General features: G+C 44.1%; 1 protein-coding gene across 19 annotated transcripts in view; it reads left to right on the forward strand.

Moving 5' to 3' along the window:
• Positions 1 to 20,600, forward strand: part of LOC307206175 (methyl-CpG-binding domain protein 1-like) — a 178,695-nt gene that overhangs the window by 97,952 nt on the left and 60,143 nt on the right. For all 19 annotated transcript variants that reach the window (XR_013834300.1, XR_013834301.1, XR_013834302.1 and 16 more), the window contains 3 exons: positions 16,998 to 17,213; positions 18,496 to 18,606; positions 19,430 to 19,549. Coding sequence is in view for 16 of the 19 variants with exons in the window: in XM_079958994.1 (XP_079815120.1) it covers positions 16,998 to 17,213; positions 18,496 to 18,606; positions 19,430 to 19,549 (447 nt within the window). In the remaining 3 variants the exon portion in view is untranslated. The remainder of the gene's footprint in view (positions 1 to 16,997; positions 17,214 to 18,495; positions 18,607 to 19,429; positions 19,550 to 20,600) is intronic.

The following is a 20,600-nucleotide window of genomic DNA, read 5'->3' on the forward strand; positions in this document are numbered from 1 at the left end:
GTGAAACTGGCTAAAATGTACAGGCTAAAGAACAAAAGATGTTGGAAATGCGGTGAAGCAGAAGGCGATTTCTACCACATATGGTGGTCATGCAATAAAGTGAAAGGCTTTTGGGAATCAATTTACAACGAGCTTAAAAAAATCTTCAAATACACTTTTCCCAAAAGACCCGAAGCCTTTCTGCTAGGAATGTTGGGTAAAGAAATTAAAAAAGAAGATAAGATAATATTCCTTTATGCCACTACAGCTGCAAGAACTATGTTGGCACAAAACTGGAAAACGGAAACTATACCTAGCATAAACGATTGGCAGGTTAAAATGGTAAATTATGCTGAGCTTGCTAGACTAACAGGTAGAATACGAGACCAAGATGAACAGAAATTTCATGAAAATTGGAATAAATATTGGAAGTATATTGGAACTAATTTGTAGAGGGCACTGGCGGGGTTGGAATAACTCTAACAGTGAGCAGTTAATATCTAAGATCAAAAATAAAATACGTGACGGTAGAATTTATTTGATACTTACCAAAAGGGTGGAGGGGAGTTCAAGGCTTGGTAGAGCCCAAAATATTGCGATCTTTCGATTTTTCGTTTTTTCTTTTTTTTTTGTATAATTTGGGGAGGGGATACAATAAACTATGTAAATGAACTATATTTATATTTATATGTATACTGATATGTTTATCGGTATGTTTATTTGTGTATTTTATATCTACATTGATATGTTTATTTGCATAATTTGAATAAAAATGTACTGGGGGAAAAAAAGGAAACAGGCATAAAACATCTGAATAAAATACAAGATTAAACACAGATAATGGGTGGATAAAAAACTAATGATTAAAACAGATAAGAGCTAAAAACCAACAAAGACACACAGTTAAAACAACTGTAAAGCATAAGAACTAAAAAACTCGCAGATAAAACAACTATAAGAGGCTGCAGAGTAGAAGCCTCTTAAGTAGAGGACACTCACAACGTTAAAAACTGCTGTGCAAATATGGTTAAAACAGACAATTAAAACAATATACAACACTAAATTTAGAAACAATGTACAGCAATACACTGTCCCAGGAAGTTGACTCAGAATCACCCATGGAACCGTGTTTGGGACTATTTTGAGTTGGGCGATGGTCTGCGCCTACAGATCTGTAGACAGAATCTGGCGACCATCCAGGTCATCTTCTGATCTTTGCCCAACAGCAAAAGGTCAAATTTTTGCTTTTGCGGGAGGTCGGCGAGCCTCACCAGTAGGGGATCCATGATCTTATTACGTGCCTCTTTATAAAAGGGTCATCTGAAGAACAAGTGTTCTGGGCTTCCTATCTCTCCCAGTGGACAGGTGCAAAGTCTCTGAGCATACGGGACCCTTCTAAAGGCTCCATCCAGGACCGGTGAGGGAAGAGCCGAACTTCTGGCGAGTGTAAAGGCCCTTCTTGCATCCCTAGATACAAGAAAGAAGAGATATGCTGCCGGTGCAGCTATATATCTCTTGATTTCTCCAATTCTATAGTTGGGGCACCTTGCAGAGTCCTGCTGTCTCTCGGTGTCTAATATTCTTTGCCTGACCGTAGCTTTTGCCTGGTCCAAACCCAGACTTAGAAGGGCTTGAGGGGCAAAACCCCTGCACTTGATTCCAAACTGAAGAAGATTCTAACCTCTGAAAAACTCCGTACAATTTTAACTGACTTTGGGGATAATCCTAGGCCTGAGGACCTAGTTTCCAAGTTTGAGAGCCTGCTCCAACAGTTGAAACCCTATCTTTTTAATACCACAGAAAAAAAACCAACTAAACCAATAACATCAAATAAACCCTGGTTTGATCACACCTGCTTTGAGGCAAAGAATGGGAGAGGCATCTGGACCAGCCGGCAACATTCCAGGATATGATATTTAGGGCAGCAGTTGATTCTTGGGTTTTTAGATTCCAGGCTCTCAAAGCTGTTTTCTGCCGCTGATTCCTCAGGTCCTTTGAGTTTGGCTTGAATGAGCCACGATGCAGAGGAATGGGGGAGCCTTTTAAGGGAAAGACTAATTTGGGGGTATTAATTTGTCCGTCCAGGCAGACACCCGCTGAGACCTTATTTCATTCCTCTGCATGAATAGCTTCTAGGATTCCCAGGCAGTCCATGAAGATTGAGCCAATTCCCGGCGCTGGCACCACCAGTTCAACTTGTTGTGATTTGGATTGGGCTATTGGAGGGGGTGTAGGAGAGCCCGTTTCTTCTGGAGACAGATATCGACAAGTTGTCCATTCCTCGTTGGTTAAAGGCTTTGATTTGCAATTGATGTAATTAAATTCCATGGGAGGAGGCGGGGCTAGAGGTGGAAGGGAGTTCCTTATGGTCGAAAATCTTTCAATTAGTGCATCCTGGGAAAGTAGAATCTGCTCGAGGTAGGTTGTTAGGAGTTGTTCATCCTTTGAGGAGAAATCCTTTTCTAGCTTATTTGGTGAGGGCCGGGTTTTGTACAGCCTGCCAGATTGTTTAAGGTTGCCAGCCTCTGGGTAGAGCAGCTTACCGTTTCCGGCACTGTTGGATTCTGCAGTGCTGGTTTTGGTTTTTGGTCTAACTGGCCTATGTGCTCCTAGAAGTGGTGAAGAGTCTTCGACGGTGCACAAGCAAGCCAGCCCTCAGGAAATTGTCTTTTTTTGAAAGGGTCTGTTTAGTTGAGAGCCCGTCCTTAAAAGCCACGATAACCCTATTTTGGGCTGTATCATGAGGGAGGAATTTTACCTTGATGATATTTTCTGCTGTCACGAGGCCCCTGGTGACTATTCCGATTTTTTCGGGAATATTTACTTTTCTTTGAGCATATGATGGGTGTCCTCTATTTGTGGACAGGCCTGCCCACAGGAGGACGAGGGGGAGGAGGACCATGGTTATCGGAATGTGAGTTTGACCTGGCAGGGCCCCTCAGAGAATTGATGACAGACTGGCAGGCCTGTGGAAATCAACGGACAGACTGTGGGAATGTTCTGTACGGAGGTGTGGAAATGGCGTCTGTCCTTTATGTGATATGGCTCTTGGAGAAGCGTAAAATCCACACCGGATATGTTTGTTTTCAACCCGCTTGTGAAGACTATCAGAGATCACAAAGAAAGGAATATATGATAACAATAAGAAGATGAGGAAAATAACAAAGAGACTATCTGGACAGAACTGTGTAATTAAAGCAGCAGCAAGAGTGATGTTTGGATCCCTTTCGGAGCTCGAAGTATGGGTGCCCCCAACAAAATTTTAAAAATTTGGCTGTGTAATTTGGAACTAATGTGATTTGGAATTAATGTGATCTGATTGGCCTGTTAATAATTTTTTTTTTTTTAAGGAATTTCCTTTGGTTTCCCTATTTCCCCACTAGAGGGCGGTATGTGATCCACTGGGGCGTGGGACTTTTCCTCAGAGTGCTTTATTGGCATGCATGAGTTTGTAATTTTCTTTTGGGTTGTAGGAGCAGAGTTCTTTGTTGTTGTATTCTCCAGCAGCTTAAAGAGCTTCTGGAAATTCATTTTTTTAGTCTGGCAGGTCGGCGTTCCCTTTTGGCCTCTCAATTTGATGTTTTTGGTCTTCTTCATTTTTTGTGCTGAGCATTTTCTCTTTAAGGTCGGTTTCTTGGGAGCAGGGGACCCTCCCTCCTGCTTCAGGATGAGAACAGAAATTGCACAGCGTTGGCAGCGGGAGGCCCCATTAGCTAAAGTGGTGCTTCAGGTTAAGAACAGTTTCAGGTTAAGAACGGACCTCCAGAATGAATTAAGTTCTTAACCTGAGGTGCCACTGTATATCTTTCCATTTCCTTTTGATCTTCATCTTTTGCTTGATATAACCTCCTGTAAAGGTAAAGGGGCCCCTGACAATTAAGTCCAGTCGCTAACGACACTGGGGTTGCGGCGCTCATCTTGCTTTACAGGCTGAGAGAGCCGGCGTTTGTCCACTCTGCAGACAGTTCTTCCGGGTCATGTGGCCAGCGTGACTAAGCCGCTTCTGGTGAACCAGAGCAGCACACGGAAACGCCGTTTACCTTCCTGCCAGAGCGGTACCTATTTATCTACTTGCATCGTGTGCTTTTGAGCTGCTAGGTTGGCAGGAGCTGGGACTGAACAACGGGAGCTCACTCCGTCGCAGGGATTTGAACCGCAGACCTTTCAATCAGCAAGATCAAGCGGCACAGTAGTTTAACCCACAGCGCGGATAACTTCCAATAGTAGTTTGTAATTTTTTCACGTTTCCTTGGGTTCTTCTATCTATTACTTTCCCTTCCCCTATCAATTTCTCTTTTGCCCTCTCTTTTTGTTTTTTTGTTTTCTGCCTGGCTTATTGCCAGATTAAAAAAAAATCTGCCTTAACATTTTTCTTTTGTTCTGTTTTGTAATTCAGAATCATAGAGAGCTGCGTCTATAATATCTTGATATTTTGTTTTGGTATTTCATTCTTCGGATTTTTAACCAGTTCTTTTTCGCTTTTCTTGTTTAATTGTGTCCGACTCTTCGTGACCCCATGGACCAGAGCACGCCAGGCGCTCCTGTCTTTCACTACCTCCCGCAGTGAGCACTTGGGGCCGATTTCCTTCAGAATGGATAGGCTTGATCTTCTTGCAGTCCATGGGACTTTCAAGAGTCTCCTCCAGCACCATAATTCAAAAGCATCCATTTTTCGGTGATCAGCCTTCTTTATGCTCCAGCTCTCACTTCCATACATCACTACTGGGAAAACTATAGCTTTAACTATACGGACCTTTGTTGGCAAGGCAATATCTCTGCTTTTTAAGATGCTGTCTAGGTTTGTCATTGCTTTTCTCCCAAGAAGCAGGTGTCTTTTAACTTTGTGACTGCTGTCACCATCTGCAGTGATCATGGAACCCAAGAAAGTAAAATCTCCCACTGCCTCCATTTCTTCCCCTTCTATTTGCCAGGAGGTGATGGGACCAGTGGCCATGATCATAGTTTTTTTTTTAATTTATGTTGAGCTTCAGACCATATTTTGCACTCTCCTCTTTCACCCTCATTAAAAGGTTCTTTAATTCCTCCTCACTTTCTGCCATCAAGGTTTTGTCATTGCATATCTGAGGTTGTTGATATTTCTTCCGGTAATCTTAATTCCGGCTAGGGATTCATCCAGCACAGCCTTTCACATGATGAATTCTACATATAAGTTAAATAAGCAGGGAGACAATATACAGCCTTGTCGTACTCCGTTCCCAATTTTGAACCAATCAGTTGTTCCATATCCAGTTCTAACTGTAGCTTCTTGTCCCACATAGAGATTTCTCAGATGAGGTGATCAGGCACTCCCATTTCTTTAAGAACTTGTTGACTGTGATCGACACAGTCAAAGGCTTTTGTGTAGTCAATGAAGCAGAAGTAGATGTCTTTCTGGAACTCTCTAGCTTTCTCCATAATCCAGCGCATGTTTGCAATTTGGTCTCTGGTTCCTCTGCCCCTTCAAAATACAGCTTGCACTTCTGGGAGTTCTCGGCCCACATACTGCTTAGGTCTGCCTTGTAGAATTTTAGTAATATCCAAGGCCACACGATGACCAAGTACAACAATGCAATATCAATATAAACTCTATATAGTCTATAAGGAACGTTGAACAATATGGGAAACCAAATAAACATAAATCTTATAAGTCTCTGAAAGTCACTAAATGTGCACTCTTTATGGATTCTCTTAAAAATAGAACCAAATAACCATAAGTCTTATAAGTCTCTGAAAGTCTTTGTAGACTATGCAAGTCTCTGAAAGAAGCAATGGGTCAGATTTTTATCTGATGAAAAAAATCTGTTAAAGCTTTGTTTTATGGCAATTCCTCTGTGTGTTCTTACCACCTCTTCTTGATTTCTTCTGCTTCTATTAGGTCCTTACCACTTTTTGTTTTTTATTATGGTAATCTTTGCACGAAATGTTCCTTTCATTTCAACTACCTGACATTCAGAAGACATCTAAAGGCAGCCCTGTTCAGGAAAGTTTTAAATGTGTGACATTTTAGTGTATTTTTGGTCTTTGTGGAAGCCGCCCAGAGTGGCTGGGGAAACCCAGCCAGATGATGGGCAGGGTACAAATAAATTATTATTATTATTATTATTATTATTATTATTATTATTATTATTAATATTAATATCTCCAATTTTCTTGAACAGATCTCTGGTTTTCCCTACTTCAGTTTACGCTTGAATTTTGCTATAAGAAGCTGATGATCTGAGCCACAGTCAGCTCCAAGTCTTGTTTTTGCTGATTATATAGAGCTTCTCAATCTTTTGCTGCAGAGAATATAATCAATCTGATTTCGATGCTGCCCATCTGGTGATGTCCATGTGTAGAGTTGTCTCTTGTGTTGTTGGAAAAGCGTGTTTGTGATGACCAGCTTGTTCTCTTGACAGAACTCTATTAGCCTTTGCCCTGCTTCGTTTTGATCTCCAAGGCCAAACTTGCCAGTTGTTCCTTTTATCTTTTGATTCCCTACTTTAGCATTCCAATCCCCTATAATGAGAAGAACATCCTTCTTTGGTGCCATTTCTAGAAGGTGTTGTAAGTCTTCATAGAATTGGTCAATTTCAGTTTCTTCAGCACCAGTGGTTGGTGCATAAACTTGGATTACTGTGATGTTAAAAGGTCTGCCTTGGATTTGTATCAAGATCATTCTTTCATTTTTGAGATTGCATCCCAGTACAGCTTTTGCCACTCTTTTGTTGACTATGACTATTTTTGCTTATCTCCTTCAAAATTTGTTCCAGTTTCCTTTCTTTCTCTCTTCTTTGGATTCTATTTTGTTGGATGAAAAAGCCTCGTATCACTGCTTTCCTTGCATCCCATACGGTATTTATATTGGTTCCCTAATTTAAGTTAAAAAAAAATCCTTCCAGTAGCACCTTAAAGACCAACTAAGTTAGTTCTTGGTATGAGCTTTCGTGTGCATGCACACTTCTTCAGATACACTGAAACAGAAGTCACCAGACCCTTCTATATAGTGAGAAGGTGGGGAGGGGTATTACTCAGAAGGGTGGTGGGATTGGGTGATTGGCAGATAGCTGTGATGAGCCTGTTGACGACTCTTAACCTATTGCAGTCGTTAAGAACTAACTTAGTTGGTCTTTAAGGTGCTACTGGAAGGAATTTTTTTATTTTGTTTTCACTATGGCAGACCAACACGGCTACCTATCTGTAACTAATTTAAGTTGTTATCAAAATATTCTCTTAAAGTCACCCTCACCTTTTCTAATACTTTATCATTATTTAAGACATTTTCATTAATTCTCCATTTTGTTGTTTTCCTTCCTTCTTTTATTTCCATTGTAGTTGGGTTGTGGTCAGATACTGTTTTTGACTAAATTACTGCTTTCTTTATTTTCAGTAATAAGTTTTTTGAAACCCAAATTGTATCAATTCTCCCTGCAGAATTTTTTTGCTTCTGAATAATGTGTAAATTGTTTGTCGTTTGGGTGTTTAACTCCCCATGCATCTTGAAGGTTGAAATTTTCTACTAGTTGAAAGAAAGTTAGCAGTAGTCTCCCTTCTTTACTTTCTTTCTCTTGTGTTGTCCTGTCCATATTAAGTGAGGTAACACCATTTAAATCTCCTAATCAAATGATCTTTTCATCACTATAATCCAGCAGTTTATCCTCCAATTTTTGGTAAAATTCCGCCTTCTTTTTGTATGGTGCCTAGATTCTGACAATATTTTTTTCCTTTTTGATACACCACTTTTATCCCCATCATTCTCCCTTCTTCATCCTTAAATAAGGGTTCCGGCTTTAATCTTGAGTTTGCGTATATAACTACACCTCTTTTCTTTACAACATCTGATGAAATAAATTCATCACCTAGTTTTAAATTCAATATTTAATATATTTTTAAAACGCTTTTTAAAAAGCATTTTCACAGTGTTTTTTTATATATGTCTAGATTCCACCTTGTTCTCATGACTGTTGAGAGTCATAGAATCATAGAGTTGGAAGAGACCACAAGGGCCATCGAGTCCAACCCCCTGCCAAGCAGGAAACACCATCAGAGCACTCCTGACATATGGTTGTCAAGCCTCTGCTTAAAGACCTCCAAAGAAGGAGACTCCACCACACTCCTTGGCAGCAAATTCCACTGCCGAACAGCTCTTACTGTCAGGAAGTTCTTCCTAATGTTTAGGTGGAATCTTCTTTCTTGTAGTTTGGATCCATTGCTGCGTGTCCGCTTCTCTGGAGCAGCAGAAAACAACCTTTCTCCCTCCTCTATGTGACATCCTTTTATATATTTGAACATGGCTATCATATCACCCCTTAACCTCCTCTTCTCCAGGCTAAACATGCCCAGCTCCCTTAGCCGTTCCTCATAAGGCATCGTTTCCAGGCCTTTGACCATTTTGGTTGCCCTCCTCTGGACACGTTCCAGTTTGTCAGTGTCCTTCTTGAACTGTGGTGCCCAGAACTGGACACAGTACTCCAGGTGAGGTCTGACCAGAGCAGAATACAGTGGCACTATTACTTCCCTTGATCTAGATGCAATACTCCTATTGATGCAGCCCAGAATTGCATTGGCTTTTTTAGCTGCCGTGTCACACTGTTGGCTCATGTCAAGTTTGTGGTCAACCAAGACTCCTAGATCCTTTTCACATGTACTGCTCTCAAGACAGGTGTCACCCATCTTGTATTTGTGCCTCTCATTTTTTTTGCCCAAGTGCAATACTTTACATTTCTCCCTGTTAAAATTCATCTTGTTTGTTTTGGCCCAGTTCTCTAATCTGTCAAGGTCGTTTTGAAGTGTGATCCTGTCCTCTGGGGTGTTAGCCACCCCTCCCAGTTTGATGTCATCTGCAAATTTGATCAGGATGCCCTTGAGTCCATCATCCAAGTCGTTGATAAAGATGTTGAATAAGACCGGGCCCAAGACAGAACTCTGTGGCACCCCACTAGTCACTCTTCTCCAGGATGAAGAGGAACCATTGATGAGCACCCTTTGGGTTCGGTCAGTCAGCCAGTTACAAATCCACTGAGTGGTAGCATAGTCAAGACCGCATTTTACCAGCTTCTTTTCAAGAATATCATGGGGCACCTTGTCAAATGCCTTGCTGAAATCAAGGTAGGCTACACCCACTGCGTTCCCTTCATCTACCATGATTGTAATTCTGTCAAAAAACGAGATCAGGTTAGTCTGACATGACTTATTTTTCAGAAATCCATGCTGACTATTGGTGATCACAGCATTCCTTTCTAGGTGCTCACAGACTGTTTGCTTAATGATCTGCTCCAGAATCTTCCCTGGTATTGATGTCAGACTGACTGGGCGGTAATTATTTGGGTCCTCTCTTTTCCCCTTTTTGAAAATAGGGACAACATTTGCCCTCCTCCAGTCTGCCGGGACTTCGCCTGTTCTCCAGGAATTCTCAAAGATGACTGCCAGTGGTTCTGAGATCACATCTGCCAGTTCTTTTAATACTCTTGGATGCAGTTCATCTGGCCCTGGAGACTTGAATACATCTAGACTAGCCAAGTATTCTTGTACTATCTCCTTAGTTATTCTGGGCTGTGTTTCCTCTGCTGAATCATTTGTTCCAAATTCTGCAGGTCGGGCATTGTTTTCTTTATCGGAGAAGACTGAGGCAAAGAAGGCATTGAGGAGTTCAGCCCTTTCTGTGTCCCCTGTTTGCATTTCACCATCTTCTCCTCTGAGTGACCCCACTGTTTCTTTGTTCTTCCTTTTGCTACGAACATACGCATAAAAGCCTTTTTTGTTGCTTTTAACCTCTCTAGCAAGCCTGAGTTCATTCTGTGCTTTAGCTTTTCTGACTTTGTGTCTACACGTGCTGGATTTGTTTGAATTCCTCTTTGGTGGTTTCCCCCCTTTTCCATTTTTTGTACACATCCTTTTTTAATCTTAACTCAGTTAAAAGTTCTTTAGATAGCCACCCTGGCTTCTTTAGGCACCTTCCATGTTTCCGTCTCGTAGGTATTGCCTGAAGTTGTGCTTTTACTATCTCCCTCTTAACAAACTCCCAGCCATCATGAACTCCCTTTCCTTTTAGTATTACTGTCCATGGGATCTCACCCAGCATCATGAACTCCCACAATGAGGTCACTGTTATTCTTCTCTCCCTTAATTTTGACCCAAATGCTCTCACTTTGGCTTTGAGGTTCTAAATCTTGGATCTCTTCACAGGTATACACATCCCTGACATATAACGCCACTCCTCCTCCTTTCTTGTCTGGTCTGTTTCTCTGAAATAGATTATATCCCTCCATTATTACATTCCAATCGTGGGACTTATCCCACCAGGTCTCAGTGATGCCTATTATGTCATATTTAGTTTGTTGTACCAAGAGCTCAAGCTCATCTTGTTTATTTCCCATGCTTTGCGCATTAGTGTACAGACATTGAAGTCCATTAATCATTCCCCCGTGTCTCTTATTTAAGGGTTTTTTCCTCCCACCACTAGGTCTGCATGCTGTTTGCTCCATTTGGTCTATGACATTTGGATGATAGACTCCTACATTCAGGAGCACTGTCTCCCTCCCCCACATTAGTCAGTTTAAAGCCCTCCTGATGAGGTTTCTGAGATTTTTGGCAAAAACATTCCTCCCAACCGTTGTGAGGTGCAGCCCATCGCTTGCCAGAAGTCCATCTTCAAGAAACTGCAGTCCGTGATCTAAGAATCCAAACCGTTCCTGTTTACACCATTTGCGAAGCCAGCTGTTCACTTCCACTATTTTTCCCTCTCTCCCTTGGCCACGTCGTTCAACTGGGAGGACAGATGAGATAACAATTTGTGCATTTAATTGCTTCAATTTCCTGCCCAGAGCCTCGTAGTCTCTTTTGATCTTCTGGAGGCTATTGCTTGCAGTGTCATTGGTTCCCACATGAACCAAGAGAAGGGGTATTTGTCAGTGGGTTTTATGATTCCTTGCAGTCGTTCAGTTACATCTTGGATCTTAGCCCCGGGGAGACAGCACACTTCCCGAGACATCTTGTCAGGCCCACAGATCACTGCTTCTGTTCCCCTCAGTAGGAAATCCCCTATCACCACTACACACCTCCTCTTAGGTTTGGTCGGGGTTCTTCCGTGAGCTGTCCGTTCCAGGGTCGCCTGCGCATTCCCTGAGGACTGACTTTGCTGCTCGTCTTCATATACCTGATTGACTGTAATGAGGGAGAGATCCTCAAATGCAGTCTGCTCTTCGTCTTCCATGCTAGGGGAGAGGACTTCAAAGCGATGGTGTATTTCTAAACAATCAGAGTGAACCCTGGGCCTCCTACTTCTTTGAGTCACGTTTCTCCATATATCTGGCTCCTGTGTTGGTGAACTAGCTTCCTTCTCAGGGGAGTCCCCTGTCTCCTCCTTGGTGGAGACGGTGTGCTCTGTTGCTTCCAAGAAGAGCTCCAGCTCTATAATTCTTTGGAGCGTAGCTACACGTTCCTCCAGTTGCTGGACTTTGTCTTCTAAGAGGGCAATCAACATGCAATTGCTGCAGGTAAAGCTGCCGGCAACATTTGGCAAGATGGCAAACATTGCGCAGGAACCACAGGCGACTGCAGCTGTTCCCTCACCCTCCATCTTGAGAACGTGTTGTTGGGGGTGGCTACAGCAGTCCTCCATCATAAAAAGCGTGAAGACAGGACAAATACTCCCCCCCAAAAAAAAACCTAGGTCTCCCCCAACAAACGTTTGAGACTAGCTCCCCTAAATCTAAAAGATGGATCAAACTGCAAGCTCTGATAAGCTCCTCCCACATCTAATCACCTGCCTCAACAGAAACCCTGCCCCCTCTGACTTTGCACAGGGAGAGCAGCTAATCAGCCACAAAGAAACACAAAGAGTCATTAGCTTAGATCCCTTTATACCAGTTTTATGGGGGAACTAGTTCATCAGCAGGCTCGAATGATGAAATGGAATTTCCATGTTCAGAGGCAGTACCTCTCCAAGTACCAGGTGCTGTGGACAAACAGCAGGGGAAGGCTGCTCGTGAGTTGCTCTGGGCACCTGCCTGGCAATGTGAGAATAATGCAATTGCCAGCCTGGCAGACCAGTTTCCAGGTGCTCATGGGCTGCAATTACCGTCCCCTTAGCAGCACACCCATGTGATGCTGGGGCTGATGGGACTTCTAATATGAAACATCTGGAGGGCACCAGGTTGCCAAAGGATGAGTTAGATGGTTCTGTTGGTTTGATTCCAAGTACTAAATTATTTCTCCTAATTCTTGGTACTTTAAACATTAATGCGATGTGGCAAAAATTACTGCTTAAAGGCCACTGGCTGCCATGTGCAGCTGTTCTGACTCAGTCTGAGAGTGGCATTCAACATTTGTGTTAGTGCAAGGATTCCTTCTAGTGCAGCCCCCTCCTCACCAGCCTCTCGCTGTCCCATATGTGCCCTAAAACAGATTTAGAGGTCCATAGGAGGGGAGAGGGGGGGACATTCCATTGCTGGTGGAACTTTTCCCATAACACTATGCTGACTGTAAGCCTCCCTGGGCATCAAGGAGTGGCATGCAGGCAAGTGGACGGTAGCAGCTGAGCGGGGTGGAGCTCCCTCTTCCTCCTTCCTTTGTGCCTGGGGTGCCAGGGATGGAACCCGCTCAACCCCTCTGCCAGGCACAAGTAGTCTGTTCCTCTTTTTTCGGCAGGCAAGTCATTGTTCTGAGCTTATTTCCAATGTTGATTTGAGGCCTAATTCCAGGAAAGGCCTGACCATCATTGATGCAGATTTTCAGACACTTCAGATATTTATTTTTTGCAACTGCTTTGTTAAAAGGTTAAGCCTGAGATGCCCTTGCCCAGACCACTTAAAGATATTTTGATGACTGAACAGGGATTTGAACCAGGTCTGCCCACCAGGGATTGATGTGTAGTTCAAGGAAAGTTGCTAGTTAGGAATTGAGCATTACAATATTGTTTGCTGCTCTGGCATCATCAGCAAGTTCTGCTATGCACATGTTGGTTATTTTCATCTTTCTTAGGGCAGTGGGTTTATGACCTGGCCCACCTGGATCTCCTGCTGGGGCAGAATAGCTGAGTGAAGTGCTGCTGTTCATTTTAAGTATTGATGAAGGGTCTCAGGGCTGATTTTTATTTAAATCGACAGAAGGCTGCAAGGTGAGGGGAATAAGATTGTGCATCACAATGTCTGAATGGAAATGAGAATTCTCTCTGGCGGAGCTAGTTTGCAATGAGCCCGCTATTGTCGTGATCCCAGTAAAGGAATCCCTTCTGGTCCTGCTCCAGTTCGTCTTCCTCCAGTGGAATGGGAGTTGACTCTCCCAGTGTGCCTACTAGTGTGGTGGCATTTGGCAATGAGAGAGGCAAGGCATAGTGCTCCAGCACCCACAGATCAGCTGGGAGCACATCCTTTCTGTTGATGGGTCTATTTGCAGGAAGCTTGGTCAACTCATGAGTCTCTACTGTACCTCAGAGCTAGAATGGCAAGAAAGTGGCTCACAGAAAAAGTCCCTAAGACGGAAGGCTGTGTCACACGTGCTGGGATACAGTGATGCTCCCAGATTTCTGGGCAATGAGAGCAAGAGGCACGTGACTTGTAAAAACCTGCTATGTACATTGAATCAGTGCTTGACCACCACTCTCACACCCTGAGTATACAGGGTGGACAACATGCATTTTGCAAAGCACTCGTAAGTCTTCCAAATCCTACTTTTACTTTGTTTTCTCAAGCATGATTCTAGCCTTTCTGGTTGCAGTGAAGTTTGAAAACGTAACGGCAAAAATATCAACAGCACACTGTCTTGGGTCCCTATATTGAATTTTCAGGGCATTCTGAAGTTTTAACTTTCTGTAGCAAGGGACTTCCGGGTTAGCGCCAACATCTAATGGCGGATTCCCTCCGATCTCCGGAGGGAATCGGCTCAGTAGGGATCGGGTTCTGCCGCGACGGCGACCTGGGGACCCTAAAAAACCACAGGTGCGGATGCCTGTGGACATGGTGACTCGGCGGGCACCATTAGCGCCCCCCCGACCCGCAAAGTAACCTTTTTAAAGGCTGCGGAACGGAGGCGGGGAGCGGCGCGGTGCTGAGAGTCCTCTGCTTCCCCTGCTGAGCGAAGCCGCATGCCATGGATGGAGAGCGCTGACTTTTTCCTTCAATATTCGGACTAAAAGCAACAACCCGTGAGTAATATGGAAATTGGACTTAAAAGGGAAATTCTTTCTTAAAATTCGGCACGATCGGGGGAAGTGTAAAAAGGAAGTCCGCCCCCCCCCCCGCCTTGTAGATAATCTAAAGCAAGGACCAGCCAACTAAAGTTGAGAGAAAAAGTTGCCTTTTTGGAAGAAAAATTACTATCTTCGCGATTGGACAGTATATTTGATTTTGCTGGAGGATAAGAATTGGTTTAAATTAAAGTGCAACCCCCCCCCCCCCGGGACCCGGGTGCGATCTGTGAAAGAGCCTGCTGGAAAGACACGGACTTTGACATCTGTCAAACTAGCTGTCAAAGTTGGAAAATAAAAGGAAATGTTGCTTTTGGTGATTCTGCTGGCTAGATTTTCTCAGATTTGGATTTAATTGTCGGAAGCAAAGGAAAATAAGTTACATTTTGGTCTATTGGATTGGAATTTTAAAGACACTAAGTAAACAGAATCCCCCTAGAGGGGAGTTTTGGAATACTGCAAGAAATGGCTGTAAGTGGAAAAATACCCGCTGAGCTGAACAGGACTTTTTATCTCCTGGGAAAGTTCCAGGAGCAGAGCAACATCTTAACAACAAGGGCAACAGCACTGAATGATACACTAAACAATCTTGTGGGAACAGGAAGAGACTTGACACAAGTTTTCGTCTCTGAACCAATAGCCCTTGAAGTTGAAACAGAAACTGCTGCAGCTGGGGAAACGAAGTTTGAAAAATCCCAAGAGACATATGAGGACTTGCTGGAAATTAAAGACGAAGCCACAATGTTGCAGAAGACAAAGCTGGACCAGAGGCCTGGTAGCACAAATTTGATCGAGATGGAAATTGGAGCTTCTGGGACATATAGATTTAAAAGACTTAAGAAACAAAATTTGAGCTCCATTTTTGAATATAGAGGCCTGCTGGGAAGAAAAATGGACATTATTGGGACAGAGCTGCTTCGAGAGTTGGTGTTGGAAACAAAGGACTGTCAAAAAGACCGGCAGAGAGAAACTGAGAGAGGTTTAAAAGCCTCAGGTGTTTGGGATCCAGGCTGAGAAATGGACGTATTTATGGACACTGGTTTGGGGATCAAAACCAGGAAAGGGAGGGTGGGAATTGAAAATCCGAAGGGTGATATAATCTGCTTAGATCTTGTTTATATGTTTATTTCTTTATTTATAACTTTTAGGGAATGTGGAAAAATCGTGGAAGGGAAATTTGGGCCGACTTTAGGAAAAAGGTTTAAGATTAAGTTAAAATTGGGTTTTTTTAAAATTTAAATAGATAAAAGGTTTTAAAAATAAATTGAGGAATGAAAGAAAGAAGAAAAGGAAAATAATAGCATGACATAACAAATTGTTAAGTTTAGGTTGAGAAATAAGATAAGAACTTGTTGAGTGGATAGTAATGAAATTATAACACAGAAGGGGGAGGTGTGAGGAGGTCGAGGAAATAAGGTTTAAGAGAAAAAAAGGATTGAAATTATACTTGTATTTTGTCTGTTTGTGTTTGTGTATTTTTGTGTTTTAATGGAAACTTCAATAAATATCATTAAAAAAAAATAACTTTCTGTAGCAAGCTTGTATTAGAGTAGATGCACAGAGTGTTGTCTGCTGCTAGCCAACAAACTGTGAGCTGTGTTAAAACTTGGTGCAACTAAAATGTTTGTGGCAGCTTCTCAAGTGCCTGTCGTGACATAACCCTTTAGTACAGTGTTTCCCAACTTTTTTTTGACTGTGGCCCCTTTCTGACCTTGTTTAAGAATAAGAATTTATTTATACCCTGCCCATTTGGACTGTAGCACTACCTGTCCTGAAAGCTGCTATTTAGGAATTGAGCCCTGCACCCCTCGGCAACATCTGAAGGCCCTGATCTGCTAGGTGCTGGGGTGAATTGCACCCTGCGCCTTGTGGAGTCAGACCCAGGCTGCCACCTGGCCCAGCATCGCCCTCTCCCACTGTAAACCAACCAGGACAGTTCCAAGAAAATGCACATGGCAAAAAGAAGCACTAGGCCACCCTCTGGTGGGTCGCCCCCTTACCTGCTTGTGATTGGCCAAGCTGATAGCCAACCAATCAGATTTAATAAATAAATAAATAACCCCCCCTTTTCTTCTCACTTCCCTCTATGGCCTCCTAGCCTTGTGCTGTGGCCCCCATATATATCCTGGGGGGGGGGCAGGAGGCCATATAGCCCCCATTAGGAAACACTGGTTTAGTCCATAGAAGTGAACCTGGTCAGATAAAGCATGCATTCCTGTGGTGCACAGGTTGAAACAAGTTTTCTTTGGGTCCTCCTTGGATGCACAGGAGCAGGAGTGAGTGCAAAGATTCTCAGGTACTCTGCTTAAAGAAATTCTGTGTTGTGGGGGCAGAAAGGGGGGGCTGGTTCTGCAAGCTGAATGAAATTACACAAATGAATCAAATGAATTTGCTTCATATTGGCCACAGAGGGCAGGCATACTCTACATACTCTATATGTAGAGTATAGGAGCATCCTCCCAACTCCAGTGACTGGAAGCAATGCTTTTATCAATGCCTCTGGTATTTTAAAGCTTTAATCTCTGTAGCCATAGGGGTTGAAATCTTCATGATGCCTAATTCTGTACCTGGCACCCAAATGCCACAGTGGTTTGATGCAAAGACACCTGTCATACCTGAGTAGCAGAGCAGAGACTGTGCTTGCAGTAAGATCCAGGTTCCCTCCCTGGAACCTCCAGTTAAAAAGATCCAATGACAGCTGATGAGGAAGTGGCTGCCCATCTCGGCCACTGACAGTCAGAGCAGACCATGCTGGACTAGATGGGCACACTGGGTCTAAGGCCACTTCCTGTGCTCCTAATCTGAACCTGCCCCTTCTCCTCTCCCTCCTGCCCCGGACCCCTTGTTGCTGCAGGAGTCTCCTTCAAGCAGGGAACAGATGCATTTGCCCAGGTTGCAGGGCCCAGAGGAGCTGGAACAGCAGCCAGTAGTGAAGTGGAAGAAAGAGCCAGAGATGAGTGGCTCAATTTTGGCCCAGGACTTGGCTAAGGACCGCCCCATCCTGCCGCATGTCAAAGAGGAGTCAGAAGTACCTCGACACCCCACCCCACCCTCTCAAGTCCTGGTGAAGGTGAGTGAGTGCGTTCTCTCTTGATCCTTCCTCTCCTGACAGTTGAAATGCCCAATACTGAAGCATTTCTTACACGGAGCACCAGATCCTTTTTTTGGAAACAAAGTCTTGAAGTTCTAAAGACTTGACAAATAAGCTCGGTGAACATCCTTTGGGGAGGACGTTGCAGAGGACAAATGTGAGCATTCAGATAGTCTGGCTCTTTATTCACATGTCAGGATAAAAGGTAAAGGTAAAGGTACCCCTGCCCGTACGGGCCAGTCTTGACAGACTCTGGGGTTGGTGCGCCCATCTCACTCAAGAGGCCGGGGGCCAGCGCTGTCCGGAGACACTTCCTGGTCACGTGGCCAGCGTGACATCGCTGCTCTGGCGAGCCAGCGCAGCACACGGAAACGCCGTTTACCTTCCCGCCAGTAAGCGATCCCTATTTATCTACTTGCACCCGGGGGTGCTTTCGAACTGCTAGGTTGGCAGGCGCTGGGACCGAGCAGCGGGAGCGCACCCCGCCGCGGGGATTCGAACCGCCGACCTTTCGATCGGCAAGCCCTAGGCGCTGAGGCTTTTACCCACAGCGCCACCCGCGTCCCGCTTTTACCCACAGCGCCACATGTCAGGATAGAGGGCTCCAAATCAAGGAAAGATCCCCCTGCTCCCACACCACCACCCACTGCTTTGCCAAACAGCAGGAATTAAGCTTCCAAAAACCTAACTCCGGGAAGTGCCCAGGCCTTGAGACATGCCTCATCCTGTTCCTCCTTGGCTGCAACCCTGCAGGCAAAAAGGGGGAATTCTTCCCTAGTAGGCTCAGTGACCCAGCAGCCTGGACACTGAATTTATAACTGGAGGTGCCCCCCCCCCCCCCCCCGCTTAATAACTCAGACCAATCATTTTTAGCAGCAGAAATTATTTACAGTAGTAAAGGAACAGCAAAAGAGCATCTTGGAGGTTTGGGGTGCTCTTCAGAGTTGATGTGGCAGTTGATGTAGAGGGCTGGAAGAAAGGTGAAGTCCCATCCCCGCATTGTTGGGATTTTGCCTCTTGTTTTTCAAATGTATGGTGGGGAGGTTGCAGAGAGGCTTCTTGTCCTGTGCAGTGCATGTGGCTCCTTCTGTTGCCCATTTATTCTGACCAACAAAGCTACTAATATAGCAAAACAGGGATTGAACCATAGGAACCATTGTAAGTGAGCATGTGGAGTGAGAGCACATTCCACATCTGTACAGAATGAAGCGCATAGCCTTTAATACACTCTCTCTTTACGTGCCCTCATGTTTCTGCATAGCAATCCGACACCAGACCACCTGCTGTCAACCTCCTCATTGCCACCTCTCCCGTTGACAAACAGGAGCGTGCAGAACCGGAGGGGGACTGTTGGCCATCGAATGATTCTCGGGTAAGCCCACATTTTCTTCCCGCCTGCTGACCTCGAATGTTCCTGCTTTTGGCTCATAAAACTTTAAAGCAGCGCTCTTTTTAGTGTTTTTAATACAGCTTGGAATCAGGTTGGTGACATTCATCAGAAGGTTTCCAAATGCTGTTGTTATGTTAAAAGAGATTCAGTATACCAAAAAAGAAATATGAAATCCTAACACCTGGGCTGTAGGGCTTGAGTGTTCAAAATCACCAGTGGTGTGTGCCTCCTTCCCAAATATTGCTGTTTTTATTCTTTATATATATATATTTATACCCCACCTTTTTTCCTGATGGAACTCAAGGTGGCTTGCAGATAAAAACAAGAATTGCTAAAAACATAGAAGCTAGTTTTGATCCTTGGGTTCCTACACTATCACAACCACTCCATTGTTTTGGACATCTCCACAAAATGCTTGTTTAGTCCCTTCCTTCCATACTTCCAGTAAGGAAAAGCCCACAACTATTGTTACTCCTCCCCCATTTTTTAATGCATGAAGCTTAATCTAAACTTGATATGGTTAATTGCCAAGGCTGTTAGTCACATTGGCTGCAGTCATGACTTGGTAAGGACAATGTCACAAAGAACTGAGCACCACAGCAAGTTGACCACAAATTCATCCTGGCCTTGTGCTGCAGCAGATGTAAAAAGAGTTGCTGCCAGCAACGAAAACGTTTCTAGCCTTGTATCTTAATATCACTGCTGTCCATGGTCTCCCATCCTTCCCTGTATGTCAAGTGGTGCTGTTCGCTCTGTGGGAAGTTTCTGAATATTAAAAAGCTCCATGTCTTTTCCTTTCCTCCAGGTCTCAGCAGGACTTCCCCAGTGTAAGAGGGGGCGGGGAGCGCACGGCAAGGAGCTGGTGGTTCTGGATGATGAAGATGACGAAGAAGTGGAGCACCTGCAGCAATTGCGTCCACCAGTGGTGAGTGATTAAGTTGTTTGGGGCAACTGGTAAGATCCCTGGGCTCTTTGACTTAGGGAGAAGAGAAGGCTTACTTTGTAGAACTGGACTCTGTTCCACATGCTGGCAGGAACAATGCAGTGAGTGTGGCAGGCATGGAGGGAGAGGTCTTTTGGTGCAATTTATACGGCACCCCCATTGCAAAAACCACATGGAGATATTTGTAGGTTCATGCCATTTGCAGAAGTGTGATATAGTTTGAGATTGATTGATTTATCTATCTAAAATATTTCTCTACTGCCCTTGAATTCAGAATGTCTGGCGCCTTTTGTGATAGCTAATAAGAAAGGCAATTAGAAAAGCAATTAAGCAGTAAATGACCTCAAAAAGACCTGATCTCAAAATGACCGCAATAAGTGGTCAAAAGTCTTTGCCAGGCACTTAAGAGATGCTGGTGTAGGGGCCAGGCAAGCCTCCCTGGAGGGCAGGGAGGGGGGGTTGAATTCCATAAGCAAGACACCACTGCAGCAAAGGCCTCTTCCCCATGGGAGGAACTCTGAAGAACATCTCGGTGTCTGAGCAGGCTTAATGGGAGAAGTCAAGGTCCAGGTCTCAGGGCATATAGAGCTTTAAAACAGGGATGGGGAACCTGTGGCTCTCAAAATTTCGGTGGAATACAACTCCCATCATCCCTCACATACAGCATGGCTGTAGCTGATGGGAGTTGTAGTTCAACAATCTGTAGAAGATCACAGATTCCCCATCCCTGCTGTAAAGATAAGCACCAGTACTTTAAATGGTGCTCAGAAATGGACCAGACTGATTGAATCTCTTGAAGCCTTAGATAGATACGTTTCTAACATCTGTTCCTAGTAAATAGCTTAACAGCCGTGTTTTGAACTAACTGCAGTTTCCATGCGCCAGATAGTACTAAAATGTGTTCTAACATGGAAGTTTTCAGGGCAGGGCTAAAGCTTGGCTTTCTCTTTGGAGAAGAGATTTCAGCTGTCACACCACTCTTGGCCAGTGGAGGATGATCTGTGCCACTGAGAGCACTTGGGCTTCTAGTGAC

The sequence above is a fragment of the Podarcis cretensis genome (assembly GCF_951804945.1).
Source record: "Podarcis cretensis genome assembly, chromosome: 17".
Classification (NCBI taxonomy): Eukaryota; Metazoa; Chordata; class Lepidosauria; order Squamata; family Lacertidae; genus Podarcis; species Podarcis cretensis.